The sequence below is a fragment of the Lagopus leucura genome, unplaced genomic scaffold, assembly GCF_019238085.1.
Source record: "Lagopus leucura isolate 7727_CA_CO unplaced genomic scaffold, USGS_WTPT01 Super-Scaffold_100002, whole genome shotgun sequence".
In the NCBI taxonomy this organism is placed as follows: domain Eukaryota; kingdom Metazoa; phylum Chordata; class Aves; order Galliformes; family Phasianidae; genus Lagopus; species Lagopus leucura.
In genome coordinates this window covers 4,548,847-4,571,153 of record NW_024962263.1, presented here as the reverse complement: position 1 = coordinate 4,571,153, position 22,307 = coordinate 4,548,847, and the positions used below count along the sequence as shown (strand labels likewise).

The window sequence follows — 22,307 nt, the reverse complement described above, 5'->3', positions numbered from 1 at the left end:
ATCATAGAATCATAGAATCATAGAATCATAGAATCATAGAATCATAGTATGGCCTGGGTTGAAAAGGACCACAATGATCATCCAGTTTCAACCCCCCTGCTATGTGCAGGGTTGCCAACCAGCAGACCAGGCTGCCCAGAGCCACATCCAGCCTGGCCTTGAATGCCTCCAGGGATGGGGCATCCATAACCTCTCTGGGCAACCTGTTGCAGCACCTCACCAATCTGAGTAAAAAATTTCTTCTTAGCATCTAACCTAAATCTCTTTAAAGCCATTTTCCCTATTGATATCATTATGCTGTCAGTTCTATTGAACAGCATAAGCTTTCTACATTGATTTTAATGGACGAAGCGAAAGATCAAATACAGCTCTTGATTTGTGAGAATCAAGAATTGCTTCAGAAATGCGCTATGGCATTTAAACAGTAAATGCAGATACAAAATAAAATCCAAACTTCATGCCAAAGAAGCAGAGATTACACAAGGAAAAATAGTTGTCTTCATTACTGATAGGACAGTTTGATTCTAGAGAGCTGATTAAAACTTAACATCTCTTGTTTTTCTCTACAAAGCATTTTTCTTCTTCATTTGGGGCATCTCACTGAACTACATTCATCTTCTCTGTTATTCAGCCACAGAATGTCCTGGGAATAAAAATGTTGTCTTCATGGGAAGAAATTCCCTTACCGTCATGTAGTTGGCATGCAAGTGTTGTGATCTTCTGTGTAATTATCATCAGTGGACTGTAACAAAGACAGACACAGCAGTTACACATCTTGTAATACAAATTATTCTCAACTTTCTTACTGAATGTCTTTATCCCTTTAAAAGGCACAACTGTATTAGCAACAAGTGGAAAACATCCAATTAAAATTAAAATTGAAGGAGCAACTCAGGCATAAGACAATTGCCTGAGTTCAAAACAATCCCACAGTAACTTGCACTGGAATTTTTAATTGCTAAGCGCACACAAAGCCTTATTTTATGCCTCCCCACCCCACAGCAGTGCAAATTGTAATTCAGAAGTCATGCCATTAAGGACTACCAGATTCTGCAGCCCAGTGCGCTTCCTTCCAAGCAAAGACCAAATTCAAGCCCCATAGGATGCAACAGCAGAATACAGCAGTATTGCTGTAACATAACGCTGCTTTTCCTTGCTGTTAACTCTCCAATCGTCTGTTTCCTCACTGCCTTAAACTAATGCCCACTCTGCGGATACTCATACTTATTTCCATATGTGAATAGTTCAATTGACAAAGTGCAAATAGCAGAATAGCTCAGAATAGTCAGCATGACACAATGTCCCCCCTGCTTCTTGGCTTTGTGACTGCTGTGTAGACAGCCTGCTCATCCAACTGGGAGTGTTTGGCACGTGGGATCTGGAGACTCCCAACGCATGAGCTAGGTGAACCTAAGCCAGGTTTATAGCCTGCAGGCTATAAGGATTGAAGAGAATGTGCTGCACTTCCCTCCCTCTATTATTCTGCCACCGCAGACGCCAGCACAGGGTGCCTGAGTTCCAGACCTACATAATTCTAACAGCCACTGGGTGATGAGGACACAATTACTTTTAAAGCATTGTTTACAATGATTACATGTACCACCAGTTCCACTCAAGAAATTTGATTTCTCTGAGGACTAATATAATGGATTATTTCTTAACTTGGTCACAAATTAACAGCATAAGCCATATGAAGGTTTTACCTTGAACATTAATGATGTCTTCAAAACAAGTTAGAAGAGGAAAGAGGAAACCTTCTATTTACAGAGTTTGACTGGTATGGAGAACTGTTTTTAAAGACAAATAGATGACCACTAGAAATTGTATGGCTATGTTTTTGTATGTTATTGTATGTTTATTTTAAACACTGTGACAAATTTTCTGGCATCCAATAAAAAGAAAAAAATGTTGAAGGCTTTTTTTTTTTTTCAAGCACTGTCTTTACCCCATCCACTTCCCAACATAAGGAAAAAAGAGTTACATTCCATGATACCTTTGTCTAAAATAACAGTGAAATATTAATATCCTGCATGGCTTTGTAAGAGATTCTGAACCATCCTTACCCTAAACCAAACCACTAGTTACAATCAAATGTAAACCCAAAGGCTAGATAAACTGTGTGCAATCTCATCATTCTCATCATCCTCATTATCCCACTGTGATAAACAAAATTAATTTTCAAGATAATTAATATGCTGAGCACAGTAAAAAAGACTACTGGAAAAAGATATTTTTTCATTCAAAGTGGTCTCTTTTTTTTATATACTAAAACGTACCTGGTCTGTTTCAAGAGTCTACACATAATTCTGTGTAGGTAGGGTAATTTGCACTTTCTAACCAAAGCCAGTAGAACATGTATTATCAGCCAATGTTTTAATCAGAAACTATTTTTACGGTTTCAGCAGTATCCTCTTGAAATATCAGTAAAAACACTTGCACTCAAAATCTAGAACAAGCTTTTGTATATAGAAATCTGGAACACATCTGCAACACAAGTATCTCTGCAGCATTAATTCCAGTGTTATCTAGATCGCAGATTATAGCTAAAGAATAGACAAATCTAATAACGATTTTTCTTCATTGTCCAGGCAGCTCCAATAATGTGAAGAAGTCATTCTCAGTTTTATTCCAATTAATCTTCCCATTTTATGAAAAGTTCATTGCAAGTTGTTTTTGCCAGTACTTTACACAATTTATTTCTCAGGTTTTCCCATTCAAATTCTAGCTTTGCTTTCAAAGATACATAAATCCCAACCCTTTGAGGATACAAAAAAAGCAGGCTTTTTAATCCTTAGGAGAGAAAGAGACTGCTCTTTGGTGAAGCAGCAGTTCTAGTGATACACACACAGACTTTTATTTTGTCAGTACTTGACCTTTTAGCTCTGTGGGTGAACGCTAACACTTGTTTAAAATTGCTTCGATTTGTAGTGTGTCTGTCTTACAGCGAGCACTTCATGCTGATGTTGAAGTGTGTAAATTTTAACCTCGGGCTCAGAGCCAAAATTCTATGCCTTTTACCGACTAAATTTAGACACTTGTCTTTGAAGATCAGGCCCCTCATTGTAAGCCTGAGAGATCCAAAATGCAAACAATTCTGATGCGCTGATTAACCAATGGAAGCAAGAGCACAGCCTGCATTAAAACTGCACACCATGTAAACACAGAGAAGACAGAGGTCATTTTTATCTATATTAGGAATTCATTGTCTCATTCACGGCACACTGTACCCCAGTAGAGCAAACGTGCATTTTCATCAGAGAAGACACATCGTCTCCCTCCTTCAAGCCTGAACTCCAGAGAAGATACCAAACACGACAATCCTGGCCCATGGTTGGGAGGGAGACCCTCAGAATGGATCTGAAGCACATTTAGCTCTGCCTCCTGCCACTCTCATGTTACAGATCCACCCATCAATTCCACATCCTGCTCGGGAAGGTGGAAACCTGCTGTTAGGAGAAATGGATTATACTCTCTAAATCTTTCACAAGATCAGCATCAGGTATCATCAGACGTTTCACGCGATGAGTGCGCAAGGTTTCAGGTGAGCAGGGAGTATCTTCTTCCTCCTTCACCCGTCAATCATTCTCCCTCTGGGGGCCTGAGTCTTCACTGCAAGAGAGGGCACGGCACAAGGCAATAGCAGTGCTGGGACTCTCCATCCTCCTAGCACACTACTGAGGTGTGGGGCCACCCCTTCTGCACAGCCATAGCTTGTCCCACTCCTCCCTGCAACTCACACATCGCTCACACACACACTGAGCAAGTCTAAAACTGCTTTTGTTTCTTCAGAATAAAAAATACACCCTTTTCTACATCTTCACAGAGAGACGCATGAGAATGCAAATCTTAAATTAATACTGAAGTCAGACACAGAAAATAAGCTTAAATTTAGGGGAAAAAAATGGACAAACAAAATAATGCCACTTCCTACATATGTGCATGAGTTCTGATTATTAAAACTTGGCAATATGAGAGCACTGAAGAAAGGAAGTTCACAAAACTATAGAACTTCCAATGACCTTTTCTTTCTCACAGATTTTTGAGAGAAATGCGGGAGTTACTGAGAGTGGGACAAATTGTTAGGTCAAAATTTTAAAACTTATTTAATAATTCAAACAAATTTTAAAAGACAGTCTACCTGCTTGCATTTACAAACAGACCTACTTGCATTTACAGATAAAGCGTGAAGACCTACCCTCAGGGGCAGTGCATTTGAAATAAAATATGTGTCTAAGAAGCCCAAAACAGTTGAACCCCATCATATATGAACACCTTCCACCTGCTCTGCAGCTACTTCCTGTGTCGTGTAAATGCACATTCTCCTTTTTCCACCTGTGCTACTAAACACTACAGTCACAAACTAGCACAGATACATAGAATTAGATTTGTTGTGACTTTTTCCTCTTTGTTTTATACATTGACTAAGAGTTCAATAACAAATTGTAGCTTGTATTGCACTCCCATACACAAATCATATTGGCCAACTTTTAATTAAGAATTCCCAGGAATTCAATATGAAATAGCAATATAATTTTTAGGGAATTTTGTGAAATACATTATTAGTATGGAATAATTTCAAGAAATAAAAAATCTCTTCTACCTAAATTTAGATGTCTTGAAAAACAAGACAAAGAAGCAACAGTTTACAGAATGCTGAATAAGAACGAAGGGTTTCGCTCCCTTAATTAAACCTTCAAAATGAAAACATGCCAGATCATGTCAATTGCAAACATGACTTGTCCCAGCAGAATAAATTTGCTCAGCAACACAGGCCAATGGAACTAAGGATGCCAGCATCAGTTTGTTGCCTGCTATGGGGATCTTTCCCATATCAGAAACTGGATTCTGCGCTAGGCAAACCTCAGTGCTCATGAACCAAGCAGAGTCTGCCTGACCTTAGGTAATCCCACGGAGAAGTCTGGCACACCAGAGCTACAAATAGTTTCCACTGACCTGATTTCACTAAGTGAGTAAGTGAGGGCTCATTGCAACAAAAAAGTCAGCAAACATTTCTTTCAGGTTTATCTCTTTAGCCTGGAAAGCAGTACGAGGAGCTCACATAGGCACGCTCCACTGTGATATTAACTGTGCTGGCAAAGGGATCACTGAGACAGGCACACAACAGCCTCACTGGCAACAAGGTTGTATTTCCCCTATCAACAGAAAAATGAACAACTGAAGCACACGCAGAAGGCAAACATTTGACTTTATATTTTCATGTCGACTCCTCCATTCTCAGTTTGCTTCATGCGGGTGTTTTTTTGGTGAAAGCTCCCAAACAGTGTTTTTTATACTTTCATGATAGAAACGTTTCACTTCAAAGATTATCTGTTTCTGGAGACATATCCCAGGGCACACCTGATATATGGAGTTTATGGTACTGACTGACTACTTGAATCTTGGCTAACTGGTACTTCCCAAGTGTGGTTCTTACAGGACTTCTGTGTAATCAATAGTAAGACATCTCAGAGCAGTTTCAAGTGCACAAAAAGCCTGGCAGAGCAGCCATGCAGTGAGCAAACACAGAAACCAGAATAGAAACCAGAAGAGCCCTTTAAAAAACAACAACAACAACAAAAACCCTGCCTTTGCCAGTAGTTATAATAGCAGAAACCAGCCCCAAACTTCACTGCTCCCCCTGCATTTGCTCTGCTATACTGCCACTGGATACCTGACCTTACCAAGGTTATCCAGAGCTTCTGGAACACACACCACAAACAATGTACTGCACTGCACACATTTTAAGGAGGAAAAAAAACAAAAAAAAACAAAACCCACAACAAAAAAACTAAATTCAGAGGATCGAGTAGCATTTCTGCACTGTGGTTCAACATGGCATTGGGAAACAGAGTAGATCTATGCCTTTTGTCTGCAGTATTATGAAATTTTGCTCAGATAATGCACGAATGCAAAGAGGAAACCACAATGCTTTGTGTTCTTAATCAAGCAAAGGATTAAAGCAGACACTGAGCTTCACATGGATGAGGAGCTACCCTGAATTCTGTCCAGATGATCATATGCATGTGGTATTTGTTCAAAAAGCTTACTAGATTGAAAACATATCCATTTGTAATTGTCAAAAATCTTGACCAAAATCCCTTGATTTTAAACTAATTCTTTCCTAACACCATAATATTACTATACTCGGTCTAAAGCCTTGACACAAAGAACAAAAATGTATGTTGGTATTACAGCTTTTATAGCATTGTATAGAAACCAGGCAACTTACCAGCATAATCCTCTTAGCACAAAGAAAAAATAAGAGAAAAAGAGAAAAAGAGTTAGGATTTAGTTTTCCTCGGTACAATGCATTCATGCTAAGCAAACAAAGCAAAATGAAACGTGCATGTTTCTCTCAAAGACTGATTTGAATGATGGGGGAAGCAGAGAGTTCAGTTATTTTACAATTAGTTTCAAAAAAATGAAGAAAAAAAAAAAAGGAACTTTCACTGAGGAAGCTGATAGAAGAAAAAGTTGTCACCACATCTTCTGAGATAACATAAATGTATTATTAAATTTAAATATAAAAAATATATTTTTATATAAGCAAAATCTAAGCGTAGCAAACTGGAATTTGTTATCATTATAACCTGTCACATAGTTTAAAGCAAGTGAACTTTTCATCTAAGTACAATGAAACACGTGGAAACTCAAACCAAGAAGTTGCTACAATTGGCTTAAGCATAGTTTTGATGGTTAGTCAGTGAACAAACATACTGCTGGCAGGACTTAGAAGAATTAACTATTCACCAGCACAGAACAAGTTTCCTTACTTCTTACACTTGAAGTGATGAGTCACATCTTGATCTTTCATTTTTGTTTACTTAAGACATGACTCAAAAGTCACCTTGCACTCTGTCCACCTCTATGTGCATTTTAAAAGCTGTGTTCTCAAAAAGAAATACAGAATCCCAAACAAATAGTACAGTCATCAGTAAGGAACCAAAAAATACATGTACTAACACACATAGAAAGGGTTATGCATGCACTTTTGTGCACTGTTTAAGTGCACAGAGTAGGTCACAAGCAAATAAGCTATGCCACAAAGAAAATTAAGGGTCTAAAGTACCTCCCCTATGAGGAAAGGCTTAGTGACCTGGGACTCTTCAGTCTGGAGAAGACTGAGGGGTGGATCTTATCAGTGCATATAAATACCTAAAGGGTAGAAGTGAAGCGGATGTGGCCAGACTCTTTTCAGTAGTGCCTAGTGAGAGAACAAGGAGCAATAGGCACAAACAGGAACACAGAAGTTCCATAAAAACATGAGGAAAAACTTCTTTACTTTGAGGTTTACAGAGCAATGGGGAAAGCTGCCCAGAGAGACTGCAGAGTCTCCTTCTCTGGAGATATTCAACCTGTGTGGACACTTTCCTTTGAAACCTACTCCAGGGAATTTGCTTTAGCAGGTGGGTTGGACTAGATGATCTCCAGAGGTCCCTTCCAACACCCATGAAAAACACCCATTTAATGTCTGATATGTCTCTGCTTCAGGAAATCAACACTGGAAAGAGCTGATGACACCAGAACAGGTTACATGCCTACGTGACATGTATTAAAACTGCCTTCTTGTAATGGCATATTATCATAGTTTTATGAAATACTGAGATCTCAAATACAAACCAGCAGATGACAGGCTTTTTGTTCACTTTAAAGATTCCCCTAAATCCAGTGGTTTGCTTCTGCAATGTCTCCCCAGCTGTGTTCACTGAAAAGGCTGGGAGGTTGAAGGGAGATGGACATCACTACATGGACTTTTTTTTGGTAGTTTGTGAAGTCTTGAGAAAGTATTTAAGAACTCTGTTCTAGCCAGAAGCACATTTGAATGCTTCCTTTACATTTCATATGTGGAACCACCACACAAGGGAGAACGAGGAGGAGGTTCAGTTTTTGCTTATACGTGGCAAAACCGAGGTCTACGAGAATCAGCTTGGAAAAGAGGCTTTCAAGAGCTCTCATTGTGGCCTTTCTGTACTTAAAGGGCACTTATAAACAGGAGGAAAGCTGATTTTTTTCATGGTCAGGTAGTGAACAGTTTGTAACTAAAAGAGGGGAGATGCAGACTAGATGTCAGGAGGAAATTCTTTATTCAGAAGGCGGTGAGGCCCTGGAACAGGTTTCCCAGAGAAGCCGTGGAAGCCCCATCCCTGGAGGTGTTCAAGTCCAGGCTGAATGGGGCCGGGGGCAGCCTGACCTAGTGACTGGCAATCCTACCCACAGCATGATGGTTTGGAACTGAATGGTCTGTAAGATCTATTCCAACCCGAGCCATTCTGTGACTTTGATTTTGTCTCTTCCAGTCATAACATCTCTTTAGATATGTTCACAAAGCCTCAATGGGCATGTATTATTCACAGCTGAGAGAGATTTATGAGGCTGATCACAGTTTGAGCACTTTGGATGGCGAGTTTTTCTTAATAATATTACAATAGCTTTATTTATTCTTCATTTTTAAAAATACCATCAAGATTAGTTGCTATCCATATTACATTATCCAGTTGTTTCCTCTTTGACAGTTTTATGTTGGACTGAAGTTTAGGACTTGGTCCATATCTTAAATATCAGGACAAAAATAAATAACAGAGTAAGTTCAAGTACTAATCTTTCAGTACTATTATTCTCAAGCTCATCATTAGATACACAGCTCCTTTTTCACCAAGGGAGCAGAAAAGGCTACCTAGCCTATAAAACAACCACCATTCCTCTTCTTCCACCCCCAATCTCAGCTGGATGTTCTCAGACAGAGACAGCTAATATGTCTCACAGTACATTCTGAACGCTATTCAGAAAAGCATGCTCTCTCACATTTCTTTCTCTGTCTAATACACACAGAGCTATAACATTCCAGTCCCATTTATAGGCTTCTTGGTATGCCATGCTCATTCGGGACATGCCTTAGTGTATTAAGAGAATCACAGAAAAATTAGAGAACTAAATTTCTCTAAATGTGAGTTCTCTCTTCTGCCCCATTTTCCAATAAAGACCTCTGAAGTCCTGATAGAACACCTTTTTTTCTTTTCCTTTCAGAAATGCAATTAAATGCTTGAACCCACCATTACCTCACAGAGAGACAGACACACACTGTTTCCTACTTTATGCCTAGAAGAAGACAGAGGATTGGAATAGGAGTCTATAACTGACCATGCCAGTTTACAGAGGTTTTTCATGGCATGTTCGTAATTTTTTCAGTTAGACATCCGATTAAACAAATGGAATATGAATAAGCACACTTTTTAAATAAAGCAAAAAATACGCCTTCCTCTCATAAACAAAATATGTAACATTAGCTGTCTTTCTGCAAACCATTCTCTACTATTTCAGTGAAATCAAATATAGAGAGCTTGAAGTTCTTGTGAACAGCACCATTCCAGAGAAATGCACTGCCCACAAGAAGCTGTGCTATTCAACAACAGCCACAACCTGCCATGACAACAGAGTCCACAACACTAGCTGACTGCACGCCTATCTGCACTGCTCACTCACAAGCTCCCCCAGACACTTGCCCCCAAGCCCCTTCCCACCATCTGCAGCCCCTTGCTAGGGAAACTCTTTCCCCATCAGGCTACACAGGAATCCAGACCCCCCAAGTCCCCTCCAAGATAAAAAGGAAAGAGAAAGGGAAGACTTGGAGCCGATGGAGGTTCCTGGGAAGGTGGGATGCCCAGCCTGCCCTTCAGGACCAGCCTCCAAACACAAGGGGCTATGCAGGCTTCTCCAAGTGGAACCAAGACCTACCTTCCTGGCTAGGTAGCATCTCACAGGAAAACAGCAGGAGCAATGACTCACTAAAACCACACAGAGTTTATTCCTTCCTTCTTTAAAAATATCTTAGAAAAAGGTTAAGGCAAAAAAAAATTGCAGGCCCTCCCAGATAATATCAACATTACTCTTAAAACATAATTCAACTAATATTAATTTATACAGGGCACACCCTGCAGACTTACTTACCCAGAAAAATCTGTAGTCAGAATACCATAATGAAATATGTATATTCGGCTTATGTGGCACAAGGTGAGGTATCCCATAGCTACAACAAAGGAGTACCTAAAAACAGATGATACAGAATACATAGTTACTGACACAAGTACCAACAAGAACTGGAATCACTCAGATTGGGTTTGGGCTTGTTTAGGAGCATGGTTCCATCTTTGCAAACAAGGTTATTCACAAGTCTGAATCAATGTTACAAGATCTGGTAAAAACCTAAGCTCTAGGAGGATTTTTAAGAGGATTTAAATGCAGCTCAAGCATTATAGAGATGTCTCCTTACACTGTTAAAAAAAAAGATCATTCCAAGCATTTCAATTTCAGAGTTCCCCCTCCCACATACTACCTGAAATTTATCTCACTTAGCCATTTTACATCCAGTTATGTTGAGCGTGTGTAGCTGAAGTTATCCATTACCTTTTTCTATCTGTAAATGCCCTTTGTTTACAGATATAATTCTTCCTGAGTCACTGGAAATTAAAATATTTAAGATATTTTCTCTTTTCTGATTATGTATGAAGCTAGGTAATGACACATATTCTAATGTTTTCAGCTCCAAGTGCTGAATTATGCCATTTTCCAGAAGAAGCGGTTACTTAAGCTTGACAAATTCACTCTCCATTTTTCAGGATGACCACAAAACCGTTAGGCAGGAGAACAGCATGACATTTTCCATTACTAGAGTTGAGCATTGCAGCATCCGGCTGTGACAGATGCAGCCTTTCCCATAATTAATTTCTCTCTGCCTATACCCAAGCAAGAAAGAGGATATTGAGGAGATGAGAAGTGAACGGACAGTTGGAAAGAAGACTGTCAAGTGAAGTAAACTAGGCAGTACAAAGGTGAGCTGGAAGGCTTACATTCCATGAACTTCAGATGGGCCAGGACCAGGCCAACTAGTGTCCCTTACATCAGAAGCTAGCTACCTGGCAAAAAACATCCAGAATAAGTTGCATCAGAGAAGGGAACTAAAGGCAAAATAAAACAAGAGCAACAGTCTGCAGGCTGAAAACTAGACATGCCTTCCTCAGATCATGGCTGGCTATAAATGAAATGAGCTTTTCCTCTCTGGGGACTAATAAACTGCAGTGTGAGTGACAGTGATGGATTTGAAGACAAGGATCACAAGACAAACTGCAGTTCCCGTGGCTGAGGCAAACAGCTGGCTGAAAGGCAGACTGAGGGGACACGACAGCTTCTTCAGGAGATTCTGAGCAGAATCTGTCTTACTTTATCTCAGAGTCAGGCATCCGATCCTTAGGCTCCCTCTCATCAACTGAGAATGGCAGGTCAACCAGGTGAGACATGTAACTGTGACAGATGGGACGAAGTATGTAAAATAAGCCTTGACGCTCAAGTTAAAAGATTGAAAGGGGAGCAGTGACCAGGCAGAGACAATAGCAAATTGCTGTTGCAGCTTGGAACATTTCCAATGCTGGATTAATTTTTCAGCCTACAAGTCTTGAAGGCTGCAAGCTTCACCAGAGAGCAAACTAGCTGAAAATAACCAGGGATAGGTGCATGCACATTAAACTATGTTGTTGCTTTTATTCCCTTTGTTCACTTTCACCCGAATTTTGGGGAGCAAAAAGAGCCAGTTCTTGGACTCTCACTACAAAGGTCCAAGTGTTCTTACAGAACCTCTGTATGCAAAGATCCAGCCACTACACTTGAATTTTTCAAGCTTATTCTCACGCATCTTAAATACACAGTAATTTTGATGAAATTAATACAGATTTACTTCAAATCCAGTGAAAAACAGTAGAAGCCTAACCCCCTAACGCAGCCTCCTGAGGTTTTTCGGCATGCTGACTTACTAATTCACATCAATTCTAGTCCACACATGACTATCTTGCAGTAGTGGGTGATATTATACCAGCTGGCTTAATCTGTGTTGCAATTTACAGGTGTTTCTCCCATAATGACTAACAAGCTAAACAATAAGAGCAGGGAGGTTTCCTGTTGAAATCGTGCCTATATCCCTACAACCAGACTAACTTGTCTAAGAAGACAGAAATATTGAATGATTACTTCTGTAACGTGGTTCCTACAGTTCATTTGTTTCATGTAAATGAGTTACTTCTGCGTTTCTCCAAGGGATGGGCAGATACAACACCTGGGAAACAAGTAACATACACTTTAAGCATCTTTTCCTTTTGGCCTCTGGATGATATTTCTTTCACAAACATTGGCCAATTGCATTTTAAAAATAATTAATTATTTCTGGACTTGTAGCCTTTGCTTTTGTATTTGGTGGGGGCAGTAACAAAATCTTCTGCATTAACATTATTATGCTGGTGCAAAATGCTATTGGCTGCTGTAAGACAAGCTTGTTGCCTATGGTTCACACTTCTAAGCAACCTTAGACAAGTTGTAATGGATGGTTTTCATTTGGGTATCAGAGAGGTGCTACCTCAGGAAGTGCTAGAGAAAAAGGGGGATCAGAACATTAGATGCTCAGACAGTCCTGGCCTTGAAGACAAGCAAAGAAGGGGTTTCAGATCCATGGTTCAGACTGATGTGAGTTCACCATGCTGCATCCATTAGTAGCTGCAGAAAGAACTATGCAGAGCCAGAAATAACCTGTAAACACCCAAACCAAATCATGTTACAAGCCATGTGCTCTTAGGGATGCCAACACAGAAATAAAGAAGTGGGAAGAACTGCCACCCGATCCCTCCAGCCTGCTGTAAAGTAGCAGTTTCAAAAATAAAATTTCAATTATGCAGATTGATGGGAAACAAATAAGTCCACCTACACAATTTTAAAAACTTCCACTTGCTGAACTCTTAACAGAGACCCCCCATGAGAATGCCATTGACTGATCACAGAAGTTCTTTCACACCAACTTCCTCTTACTCAGTGCAAGAAGCAGATGTAACTTCCATGTAGTTTTCATTTTTAAGAGAGTGCTTTTTGTCTTTCAGCTAGGAAAGCACTCACTTGAAAAGCCCTTTGTGTGTCTTGGGTGTCTTTCTCCAATACAACTATATAGGGAAAAAAACAAGATCCCATGGTTGGGAACTTCTCATGGTGATGCCATAAGCTTCTACTCCAAAGTAATAGCATATGTGGTACTTCCTACTTTTTCAAGCTCCAAGTCCAGTACCGAATGCAAGACTTATTTCACAGATCACTAAGTTCAGTTGCCACAGTGACCTTAACTGAACTACTTAAGTCAAGAATAATTGGAAAATAGCTGAAGGCCAAGCAGCAAGGGGAAGAACACATTAAAAAGGATGATTGAAAGCAATCCTCAAGGACACACTACTAAGGAGAATATGACTTCATTAAGTTAAAAAAACAGAAGCTTGGGCATAAAATACTAAACCCGCAAAAGCCTACTTCTGGGTCCAAAAATTTCATAGACAAATGCAATGTCCCAATGCAAAAACCACAAATTGAGATTACAGCTGCTTCTGTAACTGAAAGAACAAAGCTTGTGCAAGTAACTCAGAAAGAAAGGTAGTGAAGGAGAAAAAGCAGAACTGAAAAAAAAAACACATTTCTCAGTGAAAGGAGAGGAGACCAGAGGGCAGTTCCAGTATTGCCACCACACGTGCTCACCTGTGGATGTTGGGAATACTCGCCATATTCATAATGCCATAATTCATCAGCACCAGGACAAAAAGATGAATGGAATACCTTGAAGACAACAAAGTGAATATTTAGATAATTTCTATGTGACCTGGAGGGCCTGACAGTTTGGAGTGAAGGAACAGTTTCTCATGCGAATGGCATAAATGTGACGCTGCATCAGAAAATATGGATTATCACAATGACATGTTTATAGCCTGAATACCCAGTATGGATTAACTCTTATTGACAAGATGTCGTCAGTGTGTTTCATTCAGAGAAAGAGCAGCCTAGCTCAAAGAGCTCATTCAAACTGGATGCATCTTTTCCAAAAGAGCTGTCTTCACAACAAACTGGTGTGACTAACTGCCAGAACAAATATATCACAGATCAAATATCTCACTTACAAATGCTTTTGTGGCTCATTTTACTTTGTAGGCTTGGGGCGGTTGTGCTGGTATAAATTTTGTCATTTTTTTAAAGGACTGCAAAATTAAGAGGCTCTTAAGACTAAAAGGACAACCCAGAAAAGCTGATATGAAGTTTAAATATTTTTTTTTATCCAAGCCTTGCCTGCTTAGTGATTAAATACTCACCACCCAAAGCAGAAGACAGCAAAGTATATTCCAAAGAGGGTGGCAAATGCATGGCGAACAGCAGAGCTGGCATGACTGGGACCCAAGTAAATACGAAACCAAAAGGCAGCCAAAAGGGCAAATAGTTGACAGGCTACAAAATTTATCTGTAAAAGACAAACAAAACAACAACAGAAAAACTTGTAATTCTTGGAGGTGAAGGAAGAGGTGCCTCTCCATTCTCAGAGAAACAAAGAACAGAGCTTGGGAAGGGGAAAAGGGAGAGAAACGAATCTTTTGTTTGTTTCTCCGAATTCTCATTTGTGAGTCCAAGTGGTAACCTTCCTTGGCCAGCAAAAGAAGAGAATAAACAAAAGCAGAGCCATCTGAAAACTCAGAGAAAAGCAAGAGCAAGCTGCAGCTCGGTCACCAGCACAGTCCAGGTGCAGAGGACATCCACTCCTCTCTGTCTTCCTTGTGCAAGGCAGAGGCCAGAAAGCAGACCGGTGCTCTGAATTACTGCCTCTGTGCCTGACTTTCTCCACAAGCCCCAAAACAAGGCTGTATAACAGGTCTGATGGGAAACACTTCTGCAAGCAGTATCTGGTCAGCTTTGTTGGCTAGCTGAAAAGCTCCACAGCACAGCATCCTCCAAGGAGGCTTTTCAATGTGCCATTTTTTTCCAAAGTTCAAGAATGCAAAAAAAACCAACTTTGCTCTACCACCACGCAGATAGCTAAAGTAAAATGCTTCTTAATTGTTCTGCTGCTGCTGCAAGTCTCTGATGTACCTAGGAAGCAGTTGTAAAGAGCTAATGATGGCAGCAGGAGCAACAGGACAGGGACACGTAGAGGACAAGCAGTTCCTGTCAGGCACAAGGACAAGCAAAAGCTGTAGTGTCCTCAGAGTAATGCTGACACCGAGCTGTTTTCTTCCAGTCACCTTCCCTCTGACTGCTTCAGCAAAAGTCACAAGAGACAAAGGAAGAATAGAGCTCAGGAGCAGCCTCTAAAAGAGCAGCAGAGGACTTGGATACCATATCCAAAACTCCACCCTGGGCCCTAGACAGATGGAGTTAAATTCATTTATTCAGCTACAGTCCTTTTAATTTTAAATTAGTTCTGACCTCTCCATCAGCATGTCATCCTAGAATGAGCAAAACTAAATAAGCTGCAACATTTTAGCAATTGTTTGGATTAGATGATTACCCAAAGATTTCAGTCCAGGACAGGATGATATATCACAGTTGGAAATGCTCTGACATGCTGGCTGCCCAGAGCTTGTTGGATTCAACCAGACTTCTTGTCAAAAACATTTACAATGTGCTTAATAAGACACTACAGCCCTCAGATTGCTTTATTCTGGTAAACAACATCCAACACGGTGCTGTTAAATCAAACGCTTTCATTAAAAGGTTTGTTGGCTACATTACTGCCTGCATCGTTGAAACAGAGGAAATGCAGCAATGCAATACAATAATGCAATTATTCAAATACTTGGATTCACTTAATTTTCTTACTTTGTAGCAGGAATAATACCTGTTTATTAATTGTTCTCGTAAATTACCAGCATCTACAAACAGAAGATATCACAGAACTATAACTGAAGGAAGGAATTGGGAATGTCTTACCATGACAGTACTTTATGCTTTCCTTGAATGCTACAGTTCTTACTTTTTAAATCTTACACTGAAAACAAGAAAACAAAATGGCACAAAACCAAAATGCTGTGGCACAAATTCCAAACTCTCATCTGATCTGTTGCAACACCGTGCATTCAAAACAGTAAATCTTCCCACTTCCCCTTCCACAGAAAAATGGCTGCAGCGAGAACATCCTCTACAGGGTTATTCTGACTGCATCCTTTCTATGTAAGTTTCCAAGACTGATGGATGCATCCAAATGAAAACTCAGTGAACCTTAAGTTTGCCTCAATCTGCTCCCACTTATAGTTATACTAGTACATCCAGGGAAGCTCAACTTCATGGCTCATTCACTACACAGAAAGAAAGAAAGAAAGACCAAACAGTTCCAGAAACATGATGTGGCCAATTGTTTAAAAGGCAATATTCCCTTCTGTGCAACATTGTTCATGTAAGCTTTACATCATGAAAAAAGCATCAAGATAAGCAATACTTTCTTTTTTTATTTTCATCTACTTGTTGCATGTTCAGTCTGAGATGTTAAAGATGCTGGGATTCAGAGGTTCATATATGCTGCTAAATTCAGTGTGAGATTCCATGGCAGACAGACTTGTGTCAGCATTTGTATAGTTTATATGACAGGTAACCACAGCAGCAGCAGAAAGCAAGCAACAGCAATTTCATCACAAGCTAACATGAAGTGCCTACAGCATGCAGCCTTGTGTACAAACCCTGCTGCTACCCTGTACTGCTGCTTCCTTAGAGCAAGCACTACCTGGGCTACTTGGATTCCAGGGGATTCCAGGGGTACACCAACCATGTCACTGTATCTTCACTTTGGTGTGAAAATTCACCACGAAAATTTCTTTCCTGCACTGCTTTAGCTGGAGTTGAATTAAATCCCTGTACCAGGATAAAAGGAAAAGTAAACCCTTGCCTTAAATTTCATTCTGCTTACAATGTTTTCTTTGCAGAGCAGCTGAACATCAATTGCCTAATATATTCAGTCAGTAACTATCTCAGAATACTGGTGCTCAGTTACATTTTTAAACTGAATTTAGCCAGGACGTAGCTTACAGAGGAATGGTTACAACATACCATTAAAAGTTACAGATCCAATTTAGAAAGAAAAAAATAAAGACAAACCTTTCTAGATCTGATTTAAAAAAAAAAAAAAAAAAAAAAAAATAAAATTTTATATTTTAAAAAAAAAAAAAAAAAAAAAAAAAGAAAGTTTAACATTTCTGGATTCGTAAGTGACTGTGATATTATCAGAAACATAAAAATGTACCATAATTCCTGAATGCCATTTGAACGTTACATGACATACCACAACAGCATAAGGGAAGTGAGAAGGCTGCACCCAATGCATTGCTCAGGAGATCAAACCCAAGATACAAAAAAATAAAAGGCAATATAAAACGCAGAAAGAAAAGACTTTCACTCATGGGCTTAGAATATGCATGCTTTGCTTTTACCCTTCCTTCTGAGCTGCAGCAACCACAGTGCTTCTGCAGTTTTCTTCTTCCAGGTCCACATTTTTCTGGCAGGCAGCCATGCCCCAAAATACAACATGCTGCATTTGATTGTCTTTGTCTACCATTAAGACTTGCAGATTTATTTATTTTTTTAATTATACTCTTCTGGATTATCTCCCACAAAATAACTACCATCTACACTTGGTTTGCAGCTCCATCTCCTTGTAAAGCATGTAATAGGATGCCTAACACAAATAGGCCAGCTCCAGATCTTCAAACACGATATAGCAGAAACACAGAATCAAACTGAAGGTGCGCCAGGGAGTCATAATGCTTCTGGAGAAAGCAAGATGAAAGCCGAGCAAATATACCAACTACTGATAAAACTGCTATTTGATATCTGTTGGGGAAAATAAATTATAAATAAATGTGAGCATGGAGGAATAGTTTCTGTACATCTCCACCTGGACATTGCACTCAGAAAACAAAGGCACCATCATGACTTATTTGCACCAGGTTCAGTCTGAAGATCAAATTTAGCAGTACAGAGCTCCCTGAAAGGTACAGCACTGCAAGACTGACTTTTAGTTAACTTTCTACTCTAAGTGCTGTGAATAACTCAATCTGTCTGGAAGGCGTAATTCCTCGTTTAAAACCGAGCACTGAACCTAGCTCTAGATCTGATCTATGATCCCACAGAACAACCGTGATAGCTTTTCATATGACTGCCATCTTTATTCAGCTATTTATACAAGGCACTGTAACACTTGCACTCACACACAGACATGAACACTGCTGGTTCATTTGACAGTGACTTTACCACACTCCATTCAAAATGCATCCTATTCTTCACTATACACATTTAAGGTGCTCAAGTGAATATACTCCTGAGAGTTTAAGAAAGCTTGCAATGGATCACAAACAAATGATGAGTCACACTTTCCTCCCTTTTCCAAATAGGAAAGATTTTATACTATTCACTACTGGTTACTTTCACTGTTGCTAAAAACAATTTGTAAACAGTAAATTGAGGACTTCTGAACTTTAATGAATGGCGTCCAAACAAAAATAATATAGAAACAGAAAATAAACCATATGGGAATTAACACTTCTCACAACAACTCATCATGATAAATCACCTACTCCATGTTTTATCTCATTACACATACTCAACACTGTCAAGAAAAAAATAAAACAACTTGCAACATCAACTTCTTTGCCTTTTACACAATTCTTTTTTTTTCATTATCCAGTGAGTAAGATGCAATAAAACTGGAAATCAGAACACATGACATTGACAAAGTGGATAATATATTCATTTCCTGTAATAAAACTTCAGAGGACATAAAGCCTATCTCGTCACAGTATCCAGCACTAACAGATGAAAGTCTTAAATCTCAGTCTAAGCTAGCTAAAGGCAGCCTTGAAATACAGAAGTAGGCATCTCCAGTTTTGGAGAGACAAAGTGTGGAACAGTTTCAGCTCAACTGGAGTGATGATAACTGTTGTTTGTTAAAAAAAATTCACAATAACACAGAACTTCTAAAGGAGGAAAGAGACAAACAAGGACCTTTTAGTTAAACTCATTCCTACATGTGGGAAGACAAAATACTCAAAAACTATGTCTAAGAGTGTTGCCCACACGTCTCCTGAACTGCAAAGGCTTGCTGCCACAACCACTGCCCTGAGGACCTTGTTTCAGTGCCTGACCACCCAAAATAAAGGGCAAAACAAAGGCAGCTGCATTCATCGTGATGCTCAGAGGCCAGAGGGACAGCAGTTGATGGGTGTAACCAAACCTGGCTGGCCGTGGGGGTTCTGTGCTGTGACAGATAACTTCACGTGAAACACAAAAAGGCTTGAGGGGAACTAGAGGCCCCTTTGTAGAAAATGGCTTCCCTGTGCCACTTTGCTATGCAGAGAGGAAGGTTGCCATTGGACACAGATACTGTCCCATGCCATCATCTACCCTTTGCTTGAAAACCATGCATGAGCCCCACATCATTCTCTGAATGGTGGCCATAACTGTGCTTCCTAATGCTGGGTGAACAACAGTGGCCATATTTGTGTCTTATGCCATTCCCTGAATGATGGCAGTGTCTGTGCCTCTCAGCCTTCTCTGACTGGTTGGCATGCCTTGTCTCCAGGCTGTTCTGTGGGCATCCAGCATGCCTGGAGCTCATAACACTTGGTGGAGGAACCACCTCCATGGGCTCCTCCTTGTTTTTTGCAAGACCATGGGCATTACGAGGCCTCTTGCCATAACCTTGTTCCCTGTCATTTTCTGAATGGTGAGTATGCCTGGTCGCCACACGATTCTCAAGGCATTTGTCAAAGATCTTCAAATGGGCAGGTTTCCTATTGCACTGGTGCTGGAGGATGGCAATGGATACTCTAGATATATTGCTTAAGGAAATATCACTAAAACCTAATTTAGCAGAAATTCACTGTCTGACTCTTTGTCCCACATAGCTGTATTTTTACAAAAAGACCCACAGGTCTTTACTCTTCTATCATATCAGATACTCCAGGAAACCACAAGTTTGTTAGCTGGTCAGCTGAATAACCCAACAAACTTTGGCTTATGGTCAAATGGTTGCTTTTGCTGTGAGAGTAAACTAGGCTCAGGGGGATGGGAAATAACAGCCTGCTATACCTCAACTCCTGAAGGAGACAGGTAGATGATGAACAGTTTGGCATACTGGGAATTGATTGTGGAATTAAAAGAAAAGCAAAAAAAAACCCAAAACAACAACAAAAAAAACAAAAACAAAAAAAAAATCAACCTGAAATCTTACAAGAATAAAATAGCAAGTTCTTAGCTACAGATTCTTGGGTAATGAAACAGAAAATGTGGCAGAAGGCCAAATCTGGCTTTACACCCTTGTAGTAAATCATGACTAATATAGTCTGGGTTACTGCTAACCACAGTTCAGGGTAGTCACTCTCCACAGGAAGTTTCATTCCACGCATCCCACAATCCCCGCATCTGCAAATCTCCCTCTTTATCAAAGTGGTAATAGATGTTTGAGGGTTACTAGATAACACTCTGGGAAGAAAAAATAAGTAAGCTTAAGCATGTAGTTCATTATGTCAGGGCTTTTAACATTTTCCTTATAGTTAAGTATCTGGAAGAAACATCCTCTATTCCGTTCTGGCCACCAAAATACTTTGCTTTTTCTTTGCTACTTTTTTCCTTCCTTATACTTACAGAAAATCTGATCTCACTTTCCAAAAATCTAGGAGAATGTAACAAACAGACCACATCACTCTCTCCCAATTCCAGATGGCAACTAAGTTCTTTACCCAAAATGGCCGGTCTTCTCTATGTGAAAATCTTACTGATGCTATTAATTTGAATTGCATCTCATTCACTGTGGAAATCTATTCAAAAAACAAAACACTACTAAACTGTCATTCATTTGACGACAAGGTGCTGAGGCATCCCCTGCAACACACAGCCTTTGGGCATATGTAGGCATGTTGCACACTCGTACATGTTCACAAACAGAGGTGCAAGGGAGTTATAACACAGCCAGGCTGCCAGAATATTCCCAGCTGGCATTCAGGTCCATGCCTGCTTCAACAGACAACAGAGAATGCAGACTGCCATCAGTGAAGACATAACAGTGAAGACAGTGAAGAACATAACTCTTGTGTTAACTCTAGGCTTTGTGCTCACTAGGAATATTAGACAATGAGGCCTTAAACCTACAACTCATTTGCTACACAAAAAGTGTGCAAACTATAAAAAGGACATCACAGCCCACAGTCAAGATACTCAGGATTTGCTGCTGTCTACTAGCAAGCAATAGTTTAGGAGGCTGCTACAAGGTTTTTATCTTGTAAATTAGTATCTGCTCACTAACTTAGCACAGATCACCAACCAGCTGTTTGCAGTGCTCGGAAGGGCATAAGGAAGCATATTAATAGAAACTACTGACAACAACAGCAACTCCCTCGCAAGTCAAACCATTGACTGTAAAGTCCAACAACGATGTTTTGAATAGGGTGTATCATAATAAAATATTCCTCTTCACTAGAGATCAGTCCCATCTTCCAGGAAGGTATCTTGCTTGCAAAGAAAAAGCAAGCATTAGAGAAGTACAATAACTTCTTTTTCTCTGTTCAAAAGATTGTTTTGCACATATAATCAAAGGCACCTGGCAAACATGTTTAAGTTCGCTTTGTTGGAGACATTTCTACTTTGATGTTGAATAATAGACCTGCTGTTCTGATAGCATTTCCTAACATCCAGATTGTGATATTTGAAATGGGTGTGTTAAGAATGAGAGATGGAATATCCTTTAATCAGATCATCTCAAAGATATCTGATACTTACTGAATTTTTTTCCAAAATATTTTGATCTTCGAGACTATTTTTATGAATCCTAAGGACAAATATTCTCTGCAGAGATCACTTAACTCTATGCAGGGAAGTGACAAATGCCCCCCGGAAGGAGTGCAATATCACAGAAAACAAGTCAGGTTTCTCACTGCTACAATTTTGTCCCAGGCTTCATGAAGAAAAGGGATTCAATTCACATCTAGCTCCCCTGGATGGTCACAGTGACACTCCTCTGCCCAGAACTCAGGGCACCAAGAGTCAGCATAAACAGGCATTTGGGAAGAAATCAGAATTGACTACCATGTACAAGATCTTATATTTTCTGTACTCATCCAGGCACTGTGAATTGCAAACAGCATGGAGACAAACTCATTTACACTGGAACAATATTGATAAAGCTACTGAAAATTCAAATCTCCATTATTACAGTGAAACAACTAATTTGTGCCACATGGGCCCTGTGGAAATTTCTGAAGGGGCAGAAGCAAAGCAAACAGCACTCAGGAAAACAGCTCTCATGAGAGAGGAGAGAGTACCTGCATGATCAATTTCAGACTACTAGCCTCTTTAGCAGCAGCACTAAATTCTTATAGCCCTGGCTTTTTTGCTGATGTTGTATGCTGAAAATGGAGTTGGTAAAGTAGAATATGCCAAATGAACTGCATTTTGGACTGTTGTGCTGTTTTCGTGGGTAGATTCTGCTT

General features: G+C 39.8%; 1 protein-coding gene across 1 annotated transcript in view; it reads right to left on the bottom strand.

Annotated features, from left to right (window-relative positions):
• The window catches only part of MBOAT1 (membrane bound O-acyltransferase domain containing 1), a 58,770-nt gene that overhangs the window by 22,526 nt on the left and 13,937 nt on the right, over window positions 1-22,307 (bottom strand). Inside the window, exons 2-5 of the mRNA XM_042870278.1 lie at window positions 14,157-14,302; window positions 13,552-13,629; window positions 9,946-10,041; window positions 687-742 (exon numbers count right to left, since the gene is read on the bottom strand). Of these exons, the coding sequence (XP_042726212.1) occupies window positions 687-742; window positions 9,946-10,041; window positions 13,552-13,629; window positions 14,157-14,302 (376 nt within the window). The remainder of the gene's footprint in view (window positions 1-686; window positions 743-9,945; window positions 10,042-13,551; window positions 13,630-14,156; window positions 14,303-22,307) is intronic.